Source organism: Pseudonaja textilis, chromosome 2, assembly GCF_049901715.1.
Source record: "Pseudonaja textilis isolate UNSWEBS1 chromosome 2, rPseTex1.2, whole genome shotgun sequence".
Classification (NCBI taxonomy): Eukaryota; Metazoa; Chordata; class Lepidosauria; order Squamata; family Elapidae; genus Pseudonaja; species Pseudonaja textilis.
Genome location: NC_141991.1, coordinates 153,402,499 through 153,429,020, shown reverse-complemented (window position 1 = coordinate 153,429,020; position 26,522 = coordinate 153,402,499). Strand labels below are relative to the sequence as shown.

Here is a 26,522-nt window from a genome sequence, read left to right as displayed (position 1 = left end):
TCTATGGGATGGGAAATGTAAACAGCATGCATATTTTCAGAGACATATGATTAGAGATTCATTAATTCGGACATGGAACAAGATTAAAAAGAACCATTATACTAAAATACCGAACTGGTTGTCAACTATGGAAGCACAAATCTACCCAAACACAATGGATCTGGGGAAAAAGAGGATTTATAAAGATTAGAAACACAAGGAAGATTAAAAACGAGACAAGTTATCAACAGCAGAGGGATTTATGTATCCAAATGTATTTACTGTTAGATATAATGAAATCTTAAATAAAAAGGGTGAACTCAAAACAAAGCAAGAACTAGAGGAACAAGGGATAAATATGAGTTGGTATTCATATTTGCAAATACATTCTAGAAATGAAAAAGATAATTAGATAGGTTTTACAAAGAATTTACTGAATTAGATAAAATTCTAACAGATACTGAAGAGAACACAATTTTAAAATGTTATGGTTATTTATTAGAGGTGAAATGAGAGGAAAAAGAAATTAAAAGAATTACAGCAACAAAATATAAAGATAGATTGGTGGCCATAAATGCAAATTCAGGCGAGATACAAAAAGGATAAAGAACAATTTGGTTTCTGCATGGAAAAGCATCAATTAGATAAAATTCTACAAGAAATGGAAAAGAAAATGATCTCAAGAATATATAATTTTCTACTAAATTTTAAATGGAAGAGGAGGTGGTCAAACAGACGATGGTGGTATGGGTGAAAAACGTTGGCCATAATATAAACCTGGAAAATTGAGAGAGAATGTGGGGATTAAATTTGTTAAGTTTGAGCAATGAGAGGCTGAACCAGAGCATGAGTGCAACAGTACTTTATTTTACAAATAAAGGGCTGACCGTGCTTGCCAAGCCTGGAACTGGCTCGCAGCAATCAGCAGCCAGTTGGACCCCGCAGCCTGCTTTTATAGCTGGCTGCTGGGGAGAACTGACCAATGGGAATGGGGGAATAACGCCCACACAAAGTGAGTGGACCTGAGTGAGAACTCCTTGAGTCCTCAGGACATAACACCCCTTCCCCCCAGATGCGAACACGCATAGTCCTTGAGGTAGATGGGGGGTTTGTGTTGGCACCCGGAGCGGCGCAACTCGGGAACATTGTCTGACTGTTCGGTATCAGTCTGTGACGGTTGAGCTGGCATAGTGTCGCCAACACTCTCTCTGGACTGGGCATCCTCGGAAACCACCGGGTTGGTTTCTGGAGTCAAACTCTCGTGGGTTGGATCCGGTTGATCAACTCTCTGGGCGCTGTTGTCCGAGTTTGGGCTGACCGGGCGACCGCTGGCGCAGACTGGTCACTGGGTGCGGTGTGGCTGGGTGGCGGATGGGACGGTTCCCCTTCGACTGGAGACTCTGGATTCTTGTTTGCGAGGTTGCTGAGGCGCCTTCTGAGTTGGTCTATGTGTCTCCTCCAGACGCGACCATCCTCCAGCCTGACTCTATATGATCTCGGCCCGGTGACGGCGATGACCTCGCCCGGAATCCAAAGTGGGTCCCCAGCGAAATTCCTTGCGAATATCGGCTCCTGTAACATAAAATGTCTAACCCCCGAAGTGGAAGCGAGGGGAGAGTCAGGGCAGTATTGTGGGTGCAGTCTATCTAATACAGTCCTCAGGCGCCGGCCCATCAGAAGTTCCCCTGGGGACTTATTGGTGACTGCACAGGGGGTTGAGTGCTGGCTCATCAGGAACCGTGAGAGTTTGTGGTGCCAGTCATCTCTGCCAAACCTAGCGAGGGCCTCTTTGGTGGTCCTGACGGCCCTTTCAGCCAACCCATTACTTGCAGGGTGAAATGGGGCTGTGAAAATGTGGCGAATGCCTAGGTTGGCTGCAAAACGGCTGAATTCTACTGATGCGAACTGTGGGCCATTATCGGAGACCAAGGAGTCGGGTAGTCCATGGGTAACGAACAGGCGCGTTAACACGTTGGTGATTGCTAGTGTGGTGGTCGTGGATAGCTGCGCCACGTCTATCCACTTGGAATAAGCGTCCACGACCACTAGGAACATCTTTCCATGCACGGGCCGGCCAGATCGATATGGATTCTAGACCAAGGGGCGCTGGCGCTCTCCCATCTGGTAGGGGTGGCGATGGGGGAGCAGGACGGGATTCCTGGCAAATGCTGCAGGAACTTACCCAATTGACAATGTCCTCGTCTAGACCCGGCCACCACACGTAGCTGCGTGCCAACGCCTTCATTCTCACAATGCCGGGGTGTCCCTCGTGCAACGCTTCCAGGACTCGGTGCACGCAGCGAGGTCGGGATGACCACTCGAGTGCCCCACAGTAGACAACCCTGCAAACTGGACAGCTCCTGCATGCGAGTCTTAAAGGGTGCGAATTTGTTATCAACATTGCCTCCCGGCCACCCCCTCCTCACCCAGTCGAGCACCTGGGCGGCGTTTGGTCTGCCTTGGTTTTGGCGGCGATGTCAAGGGCGGTGATGGGCAGGTCCAACTGGGTGATTTCAAAAATGGCATTGACAGGAGCTGGGTCTTCAGCCGGAGCGGGTAAGGGGCAGCGACTGAGTGCGTCAGCGTGGGATAGAGTTTTGCCCGGGCGGTGGATAAGTTTGTATGAGTAGGCCGCTAGGAAAAGCGTCCACCTTGTCATCCGAGGGGAGAGGACTTGAGGTGTCTGTTTGTCGCCGGCCAGTAGGCCCAGGAGGGGCTTATGGTCGGTGACCAGTTCAAGAAGTGGCCAAAAGGAATTCGTGAAACTTTTTCACGGCTGCAACAGCTGCTAGGGCTTCCTTGTCTATTTGGCTGTAATTTCGCTCCGTGGCCGAGAGCGTCCTGGAGAAAAAGGCGATGGGGGCCTCGGCGCCATTGGCGAGTCGGTGACTAAGGACCGCCCCAATTCCAAAAGGGGATGCGTCTGCTGCTAGTACTAAAGGAAGGTTGGGGTCGAATTGGATGAGCACTGCCTCTGACGTAAGTAGTGATTTGACGGCGTTAAACGCCTGGTCCTCTTTGTGCCCCCAGTGCCACGGTGACTTTTTGTCTAGTAATCTGTGTAGGGGTTCGGCTACTGAGGCTTTATGGGGCAAAAGGATGCATAAAAGTTTAGGAGTCCCAAGAAAGCTTGTAGCTCCGTTTTGGAGGTCGGTGTGGGAGCTTCGTGGATCGCCCTGACCTTGGACTCCAGGGGGTGAATGCCAGAGGCGTCAATTTTATAACCCAGAAAGTCCACCTGTCTAGTGGCAATGGCGCATTTTTCTTTTTTAACTTGAGGCCATGCTGTCTGAACCTCTCTAACACTGCTCGCACTCTCTGGAAGAGTTGGGGTCTGTCCCTGGCCGAGACCAAGATGTCGTCGAAGTAGGGTACTACACCAGGGAGGCCCTGTAAAATCCGCTCCATGAGGGATTGAAAAATACCTGGGGCAACACTTACGCCAAATTGGAGACGCTTGCATCGGAAGGCACCCCTGTGAGTGACGATGGTCTGAAGTTCCGCTGTTTGGTTATCAACAGGGAACTGTTGATAAGCTTGAGACATGTCCAATTTAGCAAAAATACTGCCCGGTTCGAATGTGTGCAATAAGTGCTGAATGACGGGCACGGGGTAGGCGCTAACTTGTAAATATTTATTGATTGTTGTCTTGTAGTCCGAGCAAATTCTCAGGCTACCATCTTTTTGAGGGTGTGACAATGGGCGTCTCCCACTTGGCGAAATCTGTTGGCTCAATGACCCCTTGTTTTAGTAGTTTATCTAATTCAGCGTCTAGTTTTGGTCGAATAGCAAATGGAACTCTACGTGGTTTTAATCTGATTGGGACTGCCTGGGGGTCAACGGTGAACGAGATGGGGGTTCCATTATAACACCCAGCTCCTTGCTGAACACATCTGCGTAGTCAGCGAATAAGGAGTCAGTGTCTGAGGTTGAGACAGCATGGACTCCTGTTAACCCTAGGCCGAGGTGGGAAACCAATCGAGCCCCAATAAGGTGGGTAGATTGCCGTTAACTACCACTAGAGGTAGGTGGCCTTTAAAAGCTCTAAAACTGACAAAGAACTTGCCTCTGCCGATCACGGGAATGGCCTTCCCCTGGTAGTCCTTCAGACCGAACTGGCATCTCTGAAGCCGGGTAGTAGATAGGCTGGGGTGGAGTCTCTTGAGGGTGTTCCACGAGATTATTGAGAGCGCTGACCCTGTGTCAACCTCCATGTGGCACGGTTTACCTTCTAGGGAAACGGAGAGAGAAATTTTACTAACAGAGTGGCAAGTACGCCTGGCAAGGCGGTGCGTGCGACAGTTTAATACTTGCCTCTGTGGTCCCGAGTGCGAGGACGGGGGTCTTTGTGCAGCGCTTTGGGGGCTTGGCAGACTCTGCAATGTGCCCCCTCTTATGGCAGTTGTTGCAAACGGCTCCTTTAAACTTGCAGGTGGCCCTTTGATGTGATCCCCACAGGCTAGGCACAGGGTGATGTGCTTGGGTGGACCGGTGTATTCTTGTTTGGCCCCTACCTGCGACCGTCTGTCATTGGTGAGGCGATGGACATCGTTCTCATCGTTGTGGCCTTCCTCCGCTTCCACCTCTTTGGAATGGACTGGGAACGCTGCTAGCTTGGCGCTTGGGCCCTGAATTTCGGTGGCTGAGTTCGTTGCTAGCTCGGCTGCTAGGGCCTCCTCTACCGCTTGCGCGAGGTTGAGGTCTTTTTAGCTAGCAGTCGCCTCTGTAGGTTGAGATCCTTGACCCCACAAACCAATTGATCGAGGAGCATGTCCTCCAGGTATGTTCCAAACCCGCAGTGCAGGGCTGCTGTTCTGAGGGCGGCCATATATTGGTTGATGGTCTCCTTACTTGATTGCTTCCTCATTCGGAACGTGAACCTCCTGGCGATTTGTGAAGGCCTGGGAGCGTAGTGGTTTGTGAGGATCTCAAGCAACTCGGACCACGGAGCGTTTTTAATTCTCTCGGCGCCACGAGTGCTGCGGCGGTATCGTAAGCGGTGGCTCCGCAGTAGATTAGGAAATAGGATTTTTCCGATGCTCTCCCGCATCCGACAGGCCGACCGCATCGATGTAATGATTGAAAGCGGTTCTTATACGATTCCCACTTCTCTTCGTCTGGTTTAAACGCCGGGAATACTGGATTGGAACTCATGGTGCTGGAACGGCTGGGCTACCTGCGGGAGAAATCTCTCTGGGACTACGAACGCTCGTGAGTTACTAGTGATATCAGCTCTGGAGAGGTTTTTTGCTACCCTCTCTTTCTCTCTCTCTGGGTTACCACGTTGGCTGCTATCCGTTGGAGGTGTCTTGATTCGCGCCAAAAAAAGTGGGCGTTAGTGACTCTCTACAGCGCTGTGCTGTGAATCCTACTGGCTCGAAATTCAAATGACACCCGTTTGAATTTCGCGCCAAATGCAGAGCGGCTGCGGCTCGCAGCGCTTCACTTTCCCCGTAGCGAGGCTAACAAGCGGCTACAGACGCTTCTAACTATTATACTCAGACCGCTTTCTCTGGCTGCGGATCTGCGTTTGCTCTTTTTGATCGCTCGTTTCGCTAGCTGACCGCTCTCTCTGGCTGCGGATCAGCGTTTCCTTGTTGCCAGCCGATCGCTCTCTCTGGGCTGTAGATCGGTGGCTAGTGACTCAGCGGTTGCAAGGTGCTTCTGGTAGCCATCCCATCCTCGTCGCCAGTGTTAAGTTTGAGCAATGAGAGGCTGAACCAGAGCATGAGTGCAACAGTACTTTATTTTACAAATAAAGGGCTGACCGTGCTTGCCAAGCCTGGAACTGGCTCGCAGCAATCAGCAGCCAGTTGGACCCCGCAGCCTGCTTTTATAGCTGGCTGCTGGGGAGAACTGACCAATGGGAATGGGGGAATAACGCCCACACAAAGTGAGTGGACCTGAGTGAGAACTCCTTGAGTCCTCAGGACATAACAAAATTACAAATTAATTATATTTACAGCATACAGGGAACATCAATATAAAATGTTCTACAAATTGCACCTTCCTCCTGCTAGACTGGCAAAAATGTTTAACTCAGACCCAAACTGTTGGAAATGTGGAAGCGAAAAAGGCACTTATTTTCATATCTGGTGAACATGCTAGGAGGTGAAAAAATATTGGAATACAATTAGACAATGGATAGAAGAAATCACAAATCAGAAAATTGAATTTAATCTGGAAACTTTTTTATTAGGTCTAATAACACAAAAATGCAATAAAACGGATAGATATATCATGTAACAGCTCCAAGGATTTCGTACGCACAACTCTGGGAGGAAAAAGGGCATGGTTCTAAAAAAGGCATGGTTATAAAAAAAAATAGATTGTATATGGATGGACAGGCTCACAATGAAAATAAAAGACAGAGAAGATTCAATTTACTATAGGGCCTGGGATGCCTGGTATGAGTGGTTCAGAAATAAAAAGAAAATAAAATGGCAATTAGGAAAAGAATGAGGGAATATGTAAATATGTAAAAATACCATAGAGAAGATTGATGTGTAAGGATAAAAGATATTGATTTATAGCAAGAGTAAGATGTAATGGTAAAGGAATAAGTAAATATATATACTGAAAATTGTAAGGAGATACAAAAGTTGTCTTGATGTTGATAACAAAGTATAGAGTTTTATTTTATGTTTTTTAAAATTTGAAAACTTAATAAAATTTATTTTAAAAAATGATGGAACTGACAGAGGCGATAAACAGACAAAACCCTGGAGAAGCACTGGGCCCAGATGGGCTACCAGTGGAACTTTATAAGACTTTTCAGGAATCTTTAAGCACTCCAATGCATGAAGTAATGAATGAGGTTTTGACAAAAACTAAAGTACCTAATTCATGGACAGAGGCTTATACCAAAGGAAGACATGGATTTACAACAGATAAAAAAACTATAGACCTATATCCCTGCTGAATGCAGAATATAAAATATTTGCCTCAATAATGGCAGAAAGACTTAAAAGATATCTAAATCACTTTATATATACTGATCAAAATGGATTTTTGTCTAAGAGGTAAATAAAAGACAATATGAGAATAATATTGAATACATTGGAATACTGTGAAGCACATCCAGAGAAGCAAATGGACTTTAGACGTGCAAACAGCTTTTGTTAATGTAAATTGGCGATTTATGTTATTGCAAATGGAAAAGATGGGTTTTGGAGAAAGATTTATTAAAACAATTGAGGCAATATATTACAAACAATCAGCAAAAGTAATGATAAATGGAGATTTGACAGATAATATTAATATCAAAAAAGGAAATAGACAAGGATGTCCTTTGTCGCCATTGCTATTTGTATTGACTTTGGATTTATAAAAAATTATTAGACACACAAGGAAGATTAAAAACGAGACAAGTTATCAACAACAGAGGCATTTACGTATCCAAATGTATTTAAAATGGAACATACTGTTAGATATAGTGAAATCTTAAATAAAAAGGGTGAACTCAAAACAAAGCAAGAACTAGAGGAACAAGGGATAAATATGAGTTGGTATTCATATTTGCAAATACATTCTAGATATAAAAAAGATAATTAGATAGGTTTTACAAAGAATTTACTGAACTAGATAAAATTCTTACAGATACTGAAGAGAATATGATTTTAAAATGTTATGGTTATTTATTAGGGGTGAAATTAGAGGAAAAAGAAATTAAAGAGATAATGATTGCATGGGAAAATTTTAGATATGCGATAGATCTGGAAAAATGGCAGAAATTATGGACTAGAAACTATAAATTAACAATATCAACAGCTTACAAAGAGAATTTGTATAAGATGTTTTCCAGGTGGCATTTACCCCACAAGACTAGCAAAGATGTTGAAGGATAAATCGGCGAAGTGTTGGAAATGTCATCAGATACCTGACTCATGTGGTGGATATGTGCAGAAGTTAAAAGATGTTGGACTAAAATGGCTGGAAAAAATGACAAAACAGCACATAGATTTAAAACCAGTGGGGATTTTACCTGAAGGTTACAACAGAGAAATAACATATCTGATTATTAATGTTTTAATTGCAGCCAGAGTTGTATTTGCTCAAAATTGGTAAAATGAGAAAATTCCGATGGAGGAGGAAATGATTAATAATGGAATGTGCAGAAATGAGTAGATTAACATTAGCAATTAGACAGCAAGAAGAAAAGGAGTACTATAAGATTTGGGATTTATTCTATCAATAGTTAGATAGAAGAGTAAGAAATTGAAGTACAATGTAACAGTAATGATATATTATAATTGATTATTTGTGAATAAGTTATATTATGAATATAATTCAGTAAGAATTGATATTTGCTCTTAAAGATAACTTGGAAATGAAATTAAAATTTTAATGATAGTATAATAAAGATATAATTGCTTTCAAAAGTTGATTAATATAATATGAATTAAGAGGAAAAAATATATTGTGCACGATATATACCAAACTGACATGCTGTACAATTGAAAGGTTTTATTTGTATGTTTATTATAAAAATAAAAAACTTTTTATAAAAAAATAGATAGCTCTATTCATAAGCAAAGCAAAAACTGCAGGCAGAAATCCATTTAAGATAGGATATTTTGAAATTCCCTGCAGCAAGGTTTGAAAAAAGGTAAGATTAGGCCTCAGCCACAATAGGAATTGTCCAATGCCCCTTCATTGCATGATCCTCACAAACTCCAACCAAACTTAGCTCAGACAAACACGTAGGATTTGCATTTGCTCTTTTGCCTAGAGCCAGCTATGACCCCTACATAACCTCTACATGGCCCCATGGGAATCTGACAACAGCCAATGGAATACATGTTCTTGCACAGGAATAAGAAGTTCAAGTGCAAAGCCCAAGAGAAGGTATAAAAACTCCTCATTCTCAACTCCATGTGGTCAGCTGCACCAGAACCAGAAGTGGTATTCAGCAGGTTCTGACCAGTTCTGGAGAACTGGTAGTGGAAATTTTGAGCAGTTCAGAGAACTGGCAAATACCACCTCTGACTGGAGATTTTACAGTATCCTTCCCCTGCCACACCCACAGAACTGGTAGTAAAAAAAACTGAATCCCACTACTGACCAGAACCTCAAATATGTGGTCCTGTTCATCAATAAATTGACCCTTTTTCCAATCAGCCTCCATTTTGTCTCCAGTGCCTTTCTCCCAGCTTGGAACTGAAGCAGATGGATGTTTCTTCCCACAATACTAAGGATAGTAGGTGCATGTATGTGAAACAGAATATGGGGCTTGTTTAACATACAGAAAATTATAGTAATGATAGTAAAGAGTGAGCAATTCTCAGCTTACATATTACTTTAATAAGGTTGTTGAAATGAAGCCACAATGTAGAACTTGGAAAAGAAAGGAAATAAATTAATATTGTTAATGTGTTGTCTTTACCAGCTTTAAATGGTAACTTTTCATACAAACTTACTCTTAAGATTAGACCTCTCTCTCAAAAATTACCACATACTGTAATGTTTATGCCAGGGATTATAAAGACTTATGTGCTCTTGTTTTCAGCCATTCTGTTAAAGAAAGTCTCACACCATTGGCATAATTCTTTATTGACAGTATTACTTCAAACTCTACTTCAGACCAGTCATGCAAGCTTTTTAGCCAAGTATGCTGTTACTATACTGAAATCTTCCATTTTGTCTCCTTGCATGATGGACAATCCAGCTTTCCTGCTACAAACCTGACCCTCTATGCAATTTTAAAGTAACCCAATTTATTTAACAAACTTGCAAGAAAATCCTTAGCAGGATAGAAACAATTGTGCCCACATATTACTTTCCTAGCTAAATTTTTCAGCCTTTGGAGGATAACTCCAGAGAGCACCATTCTTCCAGGTCTCAGCTCTACAATAGAAGCAGAAAACATAATTACAGAACTCCTTGTCTTTCTTCAATCTCCTAATCCAAAGAAAAATGCAGGGAAAAGACAATGGGTGGAAAAGGAGACAGACTTGACAGGCAGTGCTGATGAAAAAGAATGATCAAGTCAGGAGCTACAATCAAGACAGAGGTGCTAAATACGGACTTTTATCTCCCTTTGTTCAATTTGCATTCACCCCCACCCCCACCCCGTTGAAAAGGAAGTAAGGCCATAGGACCCTCCACAAAAGAAAGCCTTATCTGCAAACAAGCAGGGAGGCCAATATTCGTAGACCTTCATTACTATTGTATCAAGGGGATTATTATTCTCCCTCACACAAACATCTGAAAGCGACAAAGAGGAAGAAGCAAACGGTGGTGAGACTTACCTTGCCTTTCAAGTCAAGGATGAAAATTGCTGAGGCCGACATACTGTCGCGCCGATCTACTTCCTCCTCTTCGACTAAGCTTTGCAACCACCTGAGCCAGGTGAGCGAGCTACACCTTCAGGTGAGCTAGGCTGTCTTAAAGGGAAAGACATTGTCAGGGGAGTGATGGAAAACTTTCAACAGAAAGGAAACGAGCAACAGCGTTTGGACTGGTGGCTTGGCCAGGCAGTTGTTCAAACACACTGCCGTTAATTTCTCAAAGGAGAAGCCAGCTTCAAAGGCTACGTGTTGGATATGTGGGGGGGCACAGCCCTGTTTTATTTATGAACTCAAGTGAAAGCCTCGAATTATTCATTCTTTTATTTTATTTATTTTTATTTGTCAATTGCTTACAAGATAATAGGTATAAGTAAAAACATAGTTATGAATACATGGATACATATAAGAAAAATAAGAAAAATATATAAAAGAAACAATAGGACAGGGACTGTAGGCAAGTTGGCACGCCCACTACAGACCTCTTAGGAAAGGGGTGAGGTCAATAGTAGAAAGTCTAAGGTTAAAGTTTTTGGGGTTTGAGGAAAAAATCACAGTCAGGTAGAGTATTCCAGACATTGACCACTCTGTTGCTGAAGTTGTATTTCCTGAAATCAAGTTTGGTGCGATTAACCTTGAGTTTGTATCTATTGTTAGCTCTAGCGTTGTTATGGTTGAAGCTGAAGTATTCATTGACAGGTAGGACATTGCAATGTATGATTTTATATACTATACTTAGATTCTTTTTCAAATCTTCTGGTTAGTTCCATTCCCAAACCACGGTGGACAGCAGACTGGGTTTACTCCAAAATAAGGAGCGTCTGATAGGAGCATGGTTAAAGTTGGAACATTTACTTTTGCGGAACCAGGCTGAATTTACACATTTATACTGTTGGGGGTGATTTAATCGGAGTGTTGCTCTGACTATTCTGCAATTGGCTGAGTTTACCCCTTATATTAAAATATAGTTTGCAAACTATGTTTGCAAATTTTATATGTAATAATAAATTGTAAGTAAATCTGGCCAGTATTCATACAAATCTAAGCTATTAGTTGGTTTTTGAATAAACTATTATTATTGGCTGGGTCCACACAACAAAAATCAAGTCTCATTAAATCACATGATGGAAAATGAACCCCATGAGTTTATCATGATATGCAAATGCTCAAACAAATTCTGAGCTTGTTCAAATGCTCAGAACAAATTCATCATATGCCTTGTTTAAAATGGCCTATTGTATTATCTGAACCTAGCTGCTGTGTTTTATAAGCTATGATTTAATGTGCCATGTGAATCTAGAAATCATGGTTAATGGATGATTCTAGGATGAAACAGACCTAATTTTTCAACTCTCTTAAGTTACAGGCTGAATTCAAGAGAATCGGTAATTTAGTATTGGCCCATTAAGAGGCTATAAAGTGAAGGTGGTGAAAGATCTCAGGATCTATATTTATAAAACATGAGTCTTTGACCCAAGTATACTTTAAGGCAACAATCTACAAATACCTAATAAAAGTGTATGATTTGAAAAGGGTATATTACCCTTGTAAAATGTGACACTTTCATGGTAGGCACAGCAAAGTATAGAAATTAAAAGCTGATTTACTTCATAACTACATTCACACCCTGAGGTTGATAATTGAGGGGTAAAAGCTATGGATGAGTTTAATTAGAATGTATGTTCTGGTATAAAGTGTTGGCTATTCCCCCCAGCTTGATGTTAACTGCAAATTTGAAGAGTTTCCCTTGTATCCTCTCATCTACACAATTAATGAAAATGCTAAAGGAGGAATGTGAAACTGCTGACCCGCAGGCCAGATGCATCACATGCAGGCCACATCTACCCTGGCTCTGCAAAGGCAAAAAAAAAGTGATGTATCATGTGATGTCACATGATGCAATCGAATTTGATGTGTTAAAAAGTACTCGGCCTAAGACAAAATCTTGGACTGCATGCTTCACTCCATGTACTGTACAAGTAGTTCCATTTGAGACCATACATTGAGTGCAGTTGGTTAGCTAAGTTATTGGTGGTGATGCTGTCTATTTCATATTTTTCTGTCTTTCAAAGAAGTAGTTGTAATTTACATCTATTTAGCTCATAGCTGAGGGAAAAGAAATTATACAATTTCCATTCTCAGTTCTGAGCTAAATTTCTGTACCAAGATACAAGTATAACGGTAAATCATAATATGATTTCTTTTGTTGAGTCTGTTCTGTGAATTTAGCAATTGTGATTCGTTCAGTAAACCACAATTAAACAATTTGCTACAATATGTGAATCCACTTGCTAGCTGTGTACACATGATTTATTTAGCTAAACTTTAACTTTTGCTTAACTAGTATGAAGACACTAGTATTATTTCTTCTTGTAATTATTTATTTGTGGCATGCCTTCACAGTCAGTTTGAAAACAGACAATATAGACACTATAAACAGACACATACATTCTAGTGAGAGAGAGGATGGGCTCCAGCACGAGTCCAAAAATTCAAAAGACAAACCTCTGGTCCTGGTAATTGATCAAGACTTGATACTGCAACATTATCCTGGGATACTTACATTTGCCTTCATTTGTGATAGATACTATAGGACAGGGGTGTCAAACCTATGGCCTATGGGCTAGATGAGTCACGTGCTGGTCATGCCAACTCCCAGTTTAGCAAAGGGGGAAAAAGTTGTGATATATCACATGATGATGTGTCATCATGAGTTTGACACCAAATTTAATCAATTTATTCCAATCAATAATATACATTTAACAGAAGTACAATATAGGTAGTCTTATGAGTACAGTTGGGACTGGTATTTCTGTCAATAAGTGGGATGGTTGTTAAGTGAGTCACATCCAGTTTTACTTTTTTAAACTCAGGTTAAGCAGAATTTCAACCAGAATAACAGAGTTTGAAGGGATCTTGGAGGTCTTCTAGTCCAACCCCCTTCTCAAGCAGGAAATTATACCATTTCAGGCTAATAGATGTCCATCCTATTCTTAAAAGCCTCCAGTGTTGGAACACTCACAACTTATGGAGGCAAGTCATTCCACTGATGAACTGTTAGGAAATTTCTCCTTAGTTCTAGGTTGGTCTCTCCTTGATTAGTTTCCATCTGCTGCTTCTTGTCCTGCTTTGAAGAATAGCTTTTCTTTGTGGCAGCCCCTCAGATATTGGAAGGCTATCATGGCTAAAACATATGAGGAACAGTTGCAGAAAATGGGTATGTCTAGTTTAATGAAAAAAAAAGAATGATAGCAGTGTTGCAATATTTAAGTGACTCCCACAAAGAAGAGTGATCAACCAATTCTCCAAAGGATCTGAACAAGATGTAATGGATGGAAATTAATCAAGGAGAGAACCAACCTAGAACTAAGGAGAAATTTCCTAACAGTAAAAACAATTAACCAGTGGAACAATTTGCCTCCAGAAGTTGTGTGTGCTCCAACACTGGATGTTTTTAAGAAGAGATTTGACAATCATTTGTCTGAAATGTTATAGGATTTTCTGCTTCAACAGTGGATTGGACTAGTCACTAGACAAACGCCAAGATCCTTTCCAACTCTGTTATTCTATCAAGTGAATTACATGGTTAAACAAATCTGGCTTCCCCCATTAATTTTGCTTGTCAGAAACGTTGGGAATGTCATCCATGATGATCACATGAACCCAGGATACTACAACTGTTATTAATATCTGTCAGTTGGCAAGCACTTGAATTTGATCATGATTGCGGGGATGCTTCTACAGTATATAGTATGAGGACTATTGAGGACTTTTTTGTGGACCATTGTAACTTTGAATGATTAGTAAAAAATGATTGTAAGTCAAGGACTACCTATAAAACAAAATGATAATTAATACATAAATTTTGATATTCTATGAAATCTAGCTATTATAAGATAAAATTATCTTCCTTTAATGACACTATGGAGGAAGTGTTGATCATGTTTTCCAGTGTATTGAGCAAAACCAGCCAGTCTCCACAGGACAAATCTTGAATCTGAAAACGGGTTCAAACCCCAAATTATTTCAGATTACATGATGAGTTACACTGCATGGAGCTTGGTTTTTAAAAATATTATTGGTTTTAGAAAATATTATTTTGTGCAAAAGATAAATATCTTGTGCAAAACATAAAATATACAGGAAAAAATGAAATAAAATGGAAAAAGAGGAAAGAGGAACATGCAAAAAATAAGGGAAAAATAGAAAAAAGGTAACTTCCAACTTTTTTCAAATAATTGCTCAAAAGCAATTATTCTTGCTGTGTTACAAGAGCGAGCTTGTTATAAAACTTGGTCGAGGATTGTCGAAAGCGCTGATTTCCAAGCTCAATATGGCTAGGACTGGCTGCTTACTTACACAGGCAGGGCAAGAATCATTTTGGAGAGCCGTCTCGCGTTCCTCCCACCCCCTCCCAGGTCGCGACCTCTGGCTTGGCTGGCCTTGCCTGCATGCAACCGAAGTGGGGAAAGTCGGAGATAGCTTCTTCCCGCCCGAAATACTGTTTGAATCGAAGAGACCCGCCCAGCAGTCCGCCACTAGTGAACCAATCCAACGACGAGGCTCTCCGGCTCCTGCCCGGAGCTGGCTCATGATTGGTCGGATTAGACGAGGGCGGAGAAATGGAAAATCAGGCAGGTTACAATATATCCAAATTAATAGCGCGGAATGAAATGGAAAAAAGCCACAGCGTCCGTCACGAGAGGGCGGGGTTGTTGTCCTGCCGAGGCTGCAGCTCAATAGTTGGGGTGGGTTTGGCACGATCTGTGCCGGCACCTCGCTTGGACGGGCAGGCGAAGGAACAGGCGGCGCTGCCTGCCACGGCAGTCCTCAGCGGCTTTCCTTCTCAGTACAACCCCGCCCCGAGGGAGCCGAGCCCCCAGAGACACCTCCCTGGGTCGGCATTCTAGCAGCATCTGCAACGATCTGTCTTGTCACGACCCGACGGGTTCATTGAACCGGGCCAGCCCCTTCTTAGGGGCGGCAGCGAAGCCAGTCCTGTAACCGGGTAGGCAACACGGAGCAAAGCGCTGGCTTCTGCTCTGTTTTGACAAGTACTTGGAGAAGAGCCCACCTCCCGGGAGTGGAGGTAAGCGCCGAAGAGCGAGCAGGATTACCGCCCGAGGGAAGGCCGCCGCCGCCGGAGAGGTGGGAAAAATGTAGCTAGCCCCTGCCGGCCTGTTGTCAAACGTCAAGGGTGAAATGCGATGCTGAGCATCTACGCCTGTACAGAAGCTTTTCCCGCATCCTGGAAATAGTGGGGAGTAGAACTTCTGCGGGAGCTTCGGTGCCAATACCTTCATTGCAAAAGAAAACTGCTTCTGGCAGCGCAAGAATCCTGTTCGGATGATTGTCAGTTCATTCATTTTCGCCTGTCCTTTTTCCCTACAGGTGCCTGTGCGGGCATGCAGCCGGGAAATGCCGAGATCCGGGCTGGAGACCGGCTAACCGGGGCTGCTGCCCGGGGAGATATAGCTGAAGTCGGACACATTCTGCATCTGGAGCTGGTTCATCCCGACTCCCATAATCGCTTTGGCAAGACCGCGTTGCAGGTAAGTGAGGCATCACATGGTTCCTGTGTCTTAGAGAGAAAACAGTGTCACCTGGAGACACCGGTGGCCTGGGTGAAGGGGCTCTGATTCTGCCGTTTTCCCCAGTCTCAGTTCACTCCTATTAGTCTGGCACTTCTGGGAAAAGTGGCTGCTGCCCGTTTCAAGGACATTGCCCTCAACCAAAATTGATTTAGTTTGCAGCTCAAGTTAAGGCCACAGGATCCTCCCCACATTTTTATAGTCAATTCCATCTTTTCAACCTTTGCATGAAAACTCACCCAGCATTTAAACATAATTGTTGTGTTTTAAATAAATAGTATACAGACACAGGCCGAAAGGCTAGCCCTATTTCCTGTTGGGTTCAAGCCAAATAGGGTCCTTTAAAGGGCATGAGGTGGCTTGTTTACAACTAATTTGGGGAAAAGATGTACACCCTATCTTGTATAATTACTGGTAGATCTGCCTAGGCTCTTCAACCAACTCCATTGTTCTGTTTTATCTTGCCTGCCTATTTCCTTTTACAACAGATAACAAGCGGAATTATGGGATTTGTGATTTTCTGTTTAGAGTCTATGAATATAATTATGGCTCTATTAGTACTGTGCAAGTTATGATTAATATAATAATTGCTTATTTAATGAATTCAGTTTTGCTGAAATCTTGCTCAAATAATTAAATCATGTATTAACTATGTAATAACTAAATTATAGTTATTTGTTTATGTCTCAGTATGTTGTTCAAACAGTCTTCAATAGAAGGTAGCCTTCCCTATTACTTCCCATAATCAGTAAATGGGGTTAAGGCTTGCCTGCTCACCTGAGAGGAGTTGAGGCTGTAAATATCCCCTGCTTCATCCTCTTTCATCTTCCCACAGGTAATGATGTTTGGCAATATCTTTGTGGCTGAAGAACTGCTAAAGCAAGGTGCCAATCCTAACATCCAAGATGGGTCTGGCACAACACCAGCCCATGATGCTGCCCGCACTGGCTTTCTTGACACCTTGAAAATCTTGGTGGAGCATGGTGCAGATGTCAATGTCCCAGATGCTTCTGGCTCACTGCCCATCCATGTTGCTATTCAAGAAGGTCACACAGATGTGGTTTGCTTCCTGGCACCTCAATCCCAACTGCAGCAGAAGGACTCCAAGGGGCAAACACCACTGGAGCTAGCAGAGCATCTCGGGCTTTCACACATCCAGTGCATTCTTGAGCAGCATCTCTCTGTCCCAGCTTAATTTCAGAAAGACCCCTCCGGTCTGGACCAAGCTAACTTTCTGCTGCCTGCTAGGCCTCTATTCCCCAAGATTGTCCTTTTTTCTCCAGAGCCCTGGAACAAAGATAGTTCCTTCTGCCCTACCTCAAAATATGCGTTTAAGTATTTGTTTCTATTTATACATATTATATGAGTTCTCGGTACTTTTAATTTCCAGCTTTTTCCAAATGTGCCAATCCCTTGAGAATCACATTGCACTGTAGCATCTCTGCTTGACCTTCCCTAGTTACTATCCTCTTGCATTTCTTCCCTTGAAATGGTCCCCAAAATTAGAAGAAGCATTTTGGAAAACATTTAGGTTGAACAGATCTTTTTCTTTTTGAGACAAAGCCCGCATTTGCTACTACACTGGGACCTCCTTCCATTACAACCTACCCCAGAATTTCAGCAGTCTGGTGATGCTTGGTGTTTTTCTTCCAGGGATATAATTCTGCCTCTCTCTTCTATTCAAAGTATATGTAAGGATCTAGCAATTCTTTGATGCATTGCACTAGATTCCTAACAAGAATTATCATAGTGATTATCATAATAAAGCACCAACAGTAAATATATTAAGGGGTGGTTGGCAGAAAACTGGCCTTGAATGGAAAACATGACTAGGATTTTTTTTCCTTTTTGGTGAGCAAGATATTTGTTCCCATTTTTCTGCCAAATATGGGGTCCAGAATTCCACAAGGTTTAATTGTATAGGAGTCTAACGTATTTTTTTAAAAGTTTTCACCTATTTTGTGATTTTTCTAGTTTCTATCTCAGGAGATCTTATGATTCCTGAGCCATTAGTAGCTGTTTCCCTCTTGACATTTTGGTGTTTGGCCCTGCCTTTTATGCACTTCTAAAGTGTGCTGAATCTTTTATCTTTGGCTAAAGTGTTTAAGGCTTGTTTTGAAGGCTTGTTCCCTGTGATGAATTTGTGGATTCAAGCAATGTATATAGTAGGTATTAAAGGAGGCAAAATATATTCTATTTATTGTGATTTGCAAGGATAAGTTTTATGGAATGACTAATTTAATTATTAAAAACATTAAATCTATTTTTGATTTACTGACATTTGATTTTGGGAAACACTCTTAAGGTAAAATCTTTTTGCTTTCAAGGGGCTCATTCTGGTGTCTTTATTAAGAGTACCCTGCTCTTGCCAACCCTCTGAACTGTAAATGGAAGGGGGCTGCTTCATATCACAGTCCTGAAAGCCTTATCAACTTTGAAGATTTGTATGCTCTGATCAGCACCATTAAGAATGCTATAGAATCAGAATCCTTTCTACATAAGATTCTCAAGAACAGACATGTCAAATTCACGGCCCACGGGCCAGATCCAGCCCACAATGTGGTTAGATCTGGTCCGTGGGGACACTCTGGAGACCCTCCAGCCCAGCTGGGCGCTCCTCCTGAACGTGCACACAGGAGATGGAGAAGGCATAGGGGCTGGTGTCCCCGATGAAAGGGAAATGCTTGCAGGCTGTGGGACCTGCAGGCGAGGTTGGGCTGGCAAGCACGTGTGGGGGCCAGTATCATGGTGAAAGGAAAGTGCTCATGGGCTGCAGGGCCAGTGTCAAGGCTAGGCTGGCGAGTGGGCCGCAGAGATGCTGGTGGCAGGTGCAGCATTGCTGCTGGGTGTCTACACTCTGATCTACAACACTTTCATGGCAGCCACAGCCATCCAGCCATACCCACCTAAGTCACAGCAACCCAGCCATGACTACCCAACTACACTCACATGGTTGCTATGCGTTGTCATAGTTTTACCTGCAACTGACCCTTTGAGGGCAACCATAATGCTGATGCAGCCCTCAATTAAATTGAGTTTTACACCCCTGCTCATGAACACATTTCTAAAGGTTGGAATCCTCTTCTATAATTAAGTTGCTTCTAATGATACTTCTTTTTGCAATATTAGAAACATTTATCCTATGGACAAAATTTAGTGACTGAGTTGTAGCAACAAGAACTTTGGGAACCTTAATAGATTTTTGAATTTACCCAGGATCCTGGGCTTACATTTATGGGATTTTTTAAACTTCTTAAAAGCTTTTTGAGGAAGAGGATTCCCAGACTCTGGTTAGTTGTCGCACATGTAACATGCTGGACTAACAGATATTTGGCTATCCAATGTCAGTTCCTGGGGCCTATTTGTGCCAGTGCCTCTTTTGCTGACTACCATTCTCTCTGCCTACCCATTGCTAGCAGGATGAAATGATGCGATCAGGGCATGATGGACGCTATGACCTGCCAGGAATAGTTCGAATTGGTTAGACATGAGCTGTGGCCCATTGTCTGACACCAGGACGTCTGGTAGTCTGGGTTGCAAACACTTTTTGTAGTGCTTTGATGATGGCGTCTGAGGTGGTTGATGGCATTAGTACCACCTTCAGCCATTTGGAGTATGCATCAACAACCACCATGAATGTCTGACCCTAGAATGGCACTGCAAAATCAATATAGACCCTTGACCAGGTGTTTTGGGTACTTCTCACTAGCATGCGGGAGCCGATGGGGGTGCTGGTCTTGACTCTTGGCACAGCTGACAAAAGGCAACCCATTCAGCGATGGCTTTATCCATGTTGGGCCACCAAACATAACTGGGCAAGTGCCTTCATTCTTACAATGCCTGTATGGCCTGTATGCAAGGCTTCCAGGACTGGTCACCGCAGCTTCTGTGGGATTATGACTCTATTCCCCCAAAGTAAGCAACCCTGTTGAGCTGACTGTTCATGTTGCCAGGCGTGGAAAGGCAGGAACTTCATGTTTAACTGGCCCTTTGGTTCACCCCTTCCACACCCAGTTGAGTATTAGGCAATGACTTGGTCTTTGGCAGAATATTTGGTGATCTCTGCCACCGTAATGGGGCCGGAGGCAGTTCCTCAAGTAGGAGGATGCAGGTGATCAGTGCTGGTCCTCTACAATGGTCAGGAATGGGCATTGGCTGAGGGTGTCAGCGTCCCTGGACTTACCCGGTCGATGTATAGGGCGGTAGCTATATGCTGCCAGGAAAACTGTCCAATGCATCATGCGAGGGGACAAAATGTTTGGTGTTCGGTGTCTCTGGCGAGTAGGCCCAACAGTGGCTTGTGGTCTGTCACAAGATCGAAAGGACTGCTGTATAGGTATTCATGGAACCATTTGACTCCTGCGACTGTCCAGCTGACTGTAATTCCATTCAGTTGATGATAAAGTTTGTGAATAGAATGGGATTGGAGCCTCTTCTCCATTTGGGACTTGGTGGCTTAGGACTGCTCCCATGCCAAATGGGAAGTATCGCAGGTGAGAACTAGTGGAAGGTTCTCATACTGTACCAGGATGCTGTTAGATGATAAGTCCTTGACAGCGGAGAACACGGCAGCTTCTTTTGTGCCCCAGGACCAAGACATTTTTTGGCTAGCAGTCTGTGAAGAGGGTCAGCTACTGAAGCTTTGTGTGGCAAGAATACACTGTAAAAATTTAGGAGTCCCAGATGTAAATGCTTGGGATCCAGAAAATGACGATGATGCCAAGAAACTTGCTGACTTTAAACAGAACAACGAACGAACTCTTTGTATAATTGGACTAACACTGAGTGACCAGTAGCTTGTCCATATTCATGGAGAAGAGTCTGCTGCTAAATGTTGGGAGAATTTGAAGAGGATTTATGTTCGTGACAGTGTAGGTGCACACATACATCTTACACGTAAACTGTTCTGAAAGGTGGAGATATGTTAGCTCATGAAAAGAACTTTTCAAGAGCCACATGAAAAATAACTGATATTTTCAGAGCTGCATCAAGTTTACATCATTCTTTCCTTGTTGGATGAAAGCTATGATGATTATGTATCTTCACTGGAAGCTCTGCCCAGAGATAAACTGACATTGACTGACATAACTGGAAGATGGTTAGAAGAAGATGGCTGGATAGGGACCAACTGAGGAAGGAACAACCACAAGAAGAGAATTTGTCTTCAACTGCCTATAATGTAAGAAAATGTTTTTCTTGTGGGGCTAGGTGACATATGGCTAAATTCTGTAAGAAGGGAAAACAACAGAATACTAGTAAACACCAGAAGGCTAAGAAGAATGTTAGTTTAGCTATGTCTAGCAATTCAACTGTAAACAATGATTTGTGGGTTGTTGATAGTGGAGCATCACAGTGCATTACTAAAGATAGAAAAAGGTTTGTAAAGATGTCCACGAGTAAACAACATGTATCATTGGCAAATGGATGGAAGATGAATGCATCAGGTGAAGGTACTGCATATTGTTCTTGTATAAACGAACATTTAACTATGTTATATATACCTACACAGAAATTTAATTTGTTATCAGTAAGGGCTTTAGTTAATATTGGTTATGTAGCAATCTTTAGGTGAGATAACTGTATAATAGAGAAAGAGGATAAAAGTATTACTGCTACTTTAAAAAATGATTTATATGTGATACATGATGACCAGTTGAAGATGGCTAACTCAGATTATAACAATGTTAAGCCACATGATGAATGTATACATTTACTACATAGACGTCTAGGGCACATTAATTTCAAAATGCTCAAACAAACTGTTGAATTGTCAGAGGGAGTAAAATTGAAACCCTGTAGCAAGTATTTAAACTGTAATGCTTGTAGTCAAGAAAAGAGTAAGGTTACTCCAGCAAACAGACTTAATGGGTTTGAGACCAAAGAACCTTTAGAGGTTGTTTTTGCTGACATAATTGGTCCTAAGAAACCAAATTTAGGAGGTGCCTGTTATATTTTGAGTATTATGGACCATTACTCATGGTATGGTTTCTGCTATCTTATGAAAAACAAAACAGAAACATTCCAACATTTCTTTAACTGGCTAAGGTTTGCTGAAAGAAAAATGAAAAGTAAACTTTAGTTACTGATAATGGGGCTGAGTTTGTTAACAAGAGATTCCAAACTATGTTGAAATTGGCTGGTGTTGAGCATAAACGTTCTGCACCTTACAGACCACAATATAACTCATTTATAGAACGAAGAGGGCAAATGTTACAAGCCATGGCTTGCACTATGTTATCTGATTCAGGTTTACCTGAAACACTGAGGTGAGGCCATAATGTGTAGTAACCATGTTTTAAACAATGTAGTTAACACAACAACTGGAGAATTGTCATTCACTCGTTGGCATGGCAGAAAGCCAAAGTCAAGTTACCAACACACATTTGGAGCTCCAGCATGGGTGCATATTCCCTCACAAGTAAGACTGAAAGGGCAACATAGAGCTAAAAAATTATTTTTTGTGGGTTACGAGGCCAACTATGGATCGTTTAGATTCTGTGATCCAGGCACAGCTCATGTTTACTGTAGTGCTAGTGCATAATTTCTCGAGCATGTTGGGTGAGATAAACTGGAACAGGAATCCAGCAATGATATTATTGACACCCAAATAGTCCCTAAAGATAAAATCAGTAAAACATGAATAGCCATTAAAGAGGAAGCACAGGAGGAAGTAGTAAAACAGGCACAGAAGGAGGTAGAAGAACAGGAGCAGGTGGCACACGTGAGTCCACCAGTAAGCCCTGTATTACCAAGACATTCAACCCGAGTAACACGACCACCTGATAGATATCAGGCTAGTGTTGTATGCCAAGTGAATACAGTTCCAAGAAACTATAGTGAACTAAAACTGTATCTTGCTAAGGATCAGGCTGCTTGGCAGAAAGCAATGGATAAGGAACTGGAATCATTAAAAAGACTGGTGGTATACGAAAATGTTAAGTTACCACCAGGTAAACATGCCATAGGATGTAAATGGATATATAAGCTAAAGACAGGTGTAGATGGGACTGTTACCATCTGGACATAAAGCCAGGTTAGTAGCACAAGGGTTCAATCAGACAGCAAATTACTATGATGAGGTGTTTGCACCTAGTCTGAAGGCTACTACATTAAGGGCAGCATTAGTGTGGGCAGCTAAGGAGAAATACATTGTAAATCATTTAGATGTAGAGACAGCTTACCTGCATGCACCGTTGCAACATACTATAAATTTAAAGAAAACTTTAGGTATAAAAGATGATAATAGAACTGATTGCTGGAAATTGAAAAAAGTCTTTATGGTTTAAAGCAATCAGGATATGAGTGGAACCAATGTATAGTTAAAGAATTAACTAAGATAGGTTTTGTAGCTGGCATGGCTGATTCATGTTTGTTTAAAAAGGAAACTAATGATATAATTTCATTATTGCTATTATTTACTGATGACATAGCATTAATCACCAAAACTGAACAAGAAGCTCCTGAGATAATTTCACTATTGGAAAAGAAATTTAAGATAAAACAATTAGGAGAAATCAAACAATATCTTGGTTTAAAGATAGACAGAACTAGGGGAGGAAACAAGATCTCACAGGCAGATAAAATTAATCAATTACTAAAAAGTTTTAAAATGGAACTTTGTAAACCGGCTAAGACACCAATGAGCCAGGAGTTTAGCCATAGTGATGTACAAAGTCCTATTTTTGATAAGATGATTTATCAGTCCTTGATTGGTAGTTTATCTTATCTCAGTAATTGGTCAAGGCCAGATATTGCATACAGTGTTAATCGATTAGCGAGATTTAACACTGAGCCAACTGAAAGGCACTGCCAAGCTGCTAAACGTGTGTTAAGATATCTGAAACAAACAATGCATTATGCATTGTATTTGGAGCCTAAAGATGAACTGAATTTGACTGCATATGCTGATGCAAGTTTTGCTACAGACATAAATACATGAAAATCTACATCAGGTACTGTAGTATTATTGGGAAAAGCATTGATTGGATGGAGATCTATTAGACAGAAACATCTAAGTTTGTCAACAATGGAGGCTGAATTCTCATGTTTGTCTTTATTATGTACAGATTTAGTTTTGTATAAACAATTACTAATTGACATGGGAATTGATGTAACAGATCCTATTGTTTACAAAGGTAACCAATCAGCAATATAGATAAGATAAGATAAATTTATTGTCATTGTACTCAGAAACCTGAGAACCACGAAATAAGGTGCTCTTTCACAACATACAACTGAACAGCACCAAAAGACATATACAAATAACAATGTAAAACAAATTAAAACAAATAATTAAAAACTGTACAACCAGGATATATATATGTTAAGACCGCCAGATTCATAACTCTGCATTTAACCTGATCACAGCACTTGGGTAAAAGCTATATTTAAATCTACTTGTCCTGGCTTTCAGCACTCTATATCGTCTTCCTGATGGTAGGATCTCAAACAACAAGTGGCCTGGATGCGAAGGGTCTCTCAAGATCTTTTTTATCTTCCTTCTACATCCCATGTTATACAACTCCTCCAATGAGGGAAGAGGATCTTTTGTGCCCTTTTTATCACTCTTTGGAGTGCCCTTTTCTCCGCCTCTGTACAACTCCTAAACCACACACAGAGGCAATAAGATAAAATGCTCTCTATAGAGCATCGATAAAAGGCAACCAACAGACTCTCTGGCAGTTGTGATCTTAAAAGTCTTTAAAAATACAGTCGTTGATGAGCCTTTTTTTCTAGGGCTAAAGTATTTGCCCCCCATGTTAGATCTTGTTTCAGGGTGATACCTAAAAACTTACATTCTGCCACCTGTTCTATCAAAACACCATCGATATACAACGGCTGGATATCCAAACTGCTCTTCCTGTAATCCACTATGAATTCCTTCGTCTTATTTATATTAAAAATAAGATGGTTTACTTTGCACCAGAGGGACAGCTGATGAACTTCATCCCTGTACGCAGACTCATCATTGTCAGAAATGAGCCCCACCAACGTTGTATCATCTGCAAACTTAATGATCTTTTTTTTAAAAAAAATGTATTTTAACAACAAAACAACAAACATAGACATACCACATAAAACATAAAAATATCATCCTTCTTCATAAATTTACAAACAGTGCATCGATTGGTTTACCACTTTTTTTTTGTGCATCCATTTCGTAGTCACTAATATAATTATATTACATAATAGCTCATATTATCAATCAATAATTGTATAACCTAATATCATCACTAAAAAAAACATTTATCTATAATTTGGTTAATTCATATTTTAGCGAGATAACTATAGTTTACTTAGTTTATTTTGCAATAAATCATAAGATCATACCAAATCTATCTTGATAATATTTTATAAAGATAATATCAAGAAAAAAAAAGGGAAAAAATTTTTTTAATGCTAAATCTGAATATTCTATTATTATATTTTATTATCTAACCATTGATAAAAAAGATCCCAAACTTCATAGAATTGTTTATCTTCTTGTTCTCTAATTTCAAATGTCAATTTACTCATTTCAGCACAATCCAATATTTTCTTAATAATTTCTTCTTCTGATGGAGTTTTCTCACTCTTCCAGTTTTTAGCAAATACAATCCTAGCCACTGTTAATATATTTACAATCAAATACTTCAAATTTTTATTATATATATCAGGTAAGATTCCCAATAAAAAAATCTCTGGTTTCAAGTCTATATGTGTCTTTGTCATTTTTTCCAACCATATGCGAATCTTAGTCCAATATTTTCTAGCGTCCTCACAAGTCCACCACATATGGTAGTATGAGCCAGGTATCTGATGACATTTCCAGCACTTTTCAGATTTGTTCTTAAACATTCTTGCAATTCTTGTCGGGGGAAAATGGCACCTGTAAAACATCTTATACAGGTTTTCTTTATAAGCTGTTGACATTGTCATTTTATAATTTTGAGACCACAATTTTTCCCATTTCTCCAAATCAATCCCATATCCAAAATTCTTCCCCCAAACAATCATTGTTTCTTTAACTTGTTCCTCCTCTAATAAAATTTCCAACAAATAACTGTATAATTTTTTAATCTCTTTTTCATCAGTACCTGTCAAAATCTTATCTAAATCAGTCAATTTATCATAAAATCCCTCCGCTTTAGAATCTATAAGATACCTTGAATGTATTTGCGCATATGAAAACCAATTCATCTTTATGCCTTGTTCTTCTAGTTTTTGCATTGTTTTAAGTTCACTCTTTTCATCCAATATTTCCCCATATCTAACTGTTTGTTCCTTCTCATATATTATAGGATAAGAAAAGGCTTCAATAGTTGATAACCAGACTGGGATTTTCAAATAACATTTTCTCTTAATTTTCTCCCAATTCAACCATAAAGACTCCCTTATATAATGCCTTCTAAAATAGCCTTGCGATTTAGTTCCCTTATACCACAGAAAAGCATGCCATCCCAGTAATAAGTCATGTCCTTCTAATGTCAACAATCTAGTCTTTCTTAATGTTATCCATTCTTTAACCCACATTAAATTTGCAGCTTGGTAGTACAACTCCCAATTCGGAAGGCCAAATCCTCCTCTAATTCTAGCATCTTGTAGAAGTTTTAATTTTATTCTGGCTTTCTTACCTTGCCATATAAACTTCAACACAATTTTATTTAATTCTTCAAAGTAATCTTTA

General features: G+C 41.0%; 2 protein-coding genes and 1 long non-coding RNA gene across 6 annotated transcripts in view; 2 read left to right on the top strand and 1 right to left on the bottom strand.

Annotated features, from left to right (window-relative positions):
• Positions 1-10,305, bottom strand: part of AP1M2 (adaptor related protein complex 1 subunit mu 2) — a 91,613-nt gene extending 81,308 nt beyond the window's left edge. For both annotated transcript variants that reach the window (XM_026716706.2, XM_087926033.1), the window contains exon 1: positions 10,230-10,305. In XM_026716706.2, coding sequence (XP_026572491.1) covers positions 10,230-10,271 — 42 coding nt within the window. In that variant the 5' untranslated portion in view covers positions 10,272-10,305. The remainder of the gene's footprint in view (positions 1-10,229) is intronic.
• Positions 1-26,522, top strand: part of LOC148127181 (uncharacterized) — a 155,232-nt gene that overhangs the window by 27,168 nt on the left and 101,542 nt on the right. The window lies entirely within an intron of this gene.
• CDKN2D (cyclin dependent kinase inhibitor 2D) lies at positions 14,968-18,119 on the top strand. 3 transcript variants are annotated; one of them, XM_026716817.2, is made up of 3 exons: positions 14,968-15,273; positions 15,657-15,817; positions 16,692-18,119. In XM_026716817.2, the coding sequence occupies exons 2-3, from the start codon at positions 15,671-15,673 to the stop codon at positions 17,049-17,051; spliced, it is 507 nt and encodes a 168-aa protein (XP_026572602.1). In that variant the 5' UTR covers positions 14,968-15,273; positions 15,657-15,670; the 3' UTR covers positions 17,052-18,119. The 3 variants fall into 3 exon arrangements, with proteins under 3 accessions (XP_026572602.1, XP_026572603.1, XP_026572604.1); XM_026716818.2 differs by having other exon boundaries at positions 14,970-15,413; XM_026716819.2 differs by having other exon boundaries at positions 14,991-15,354.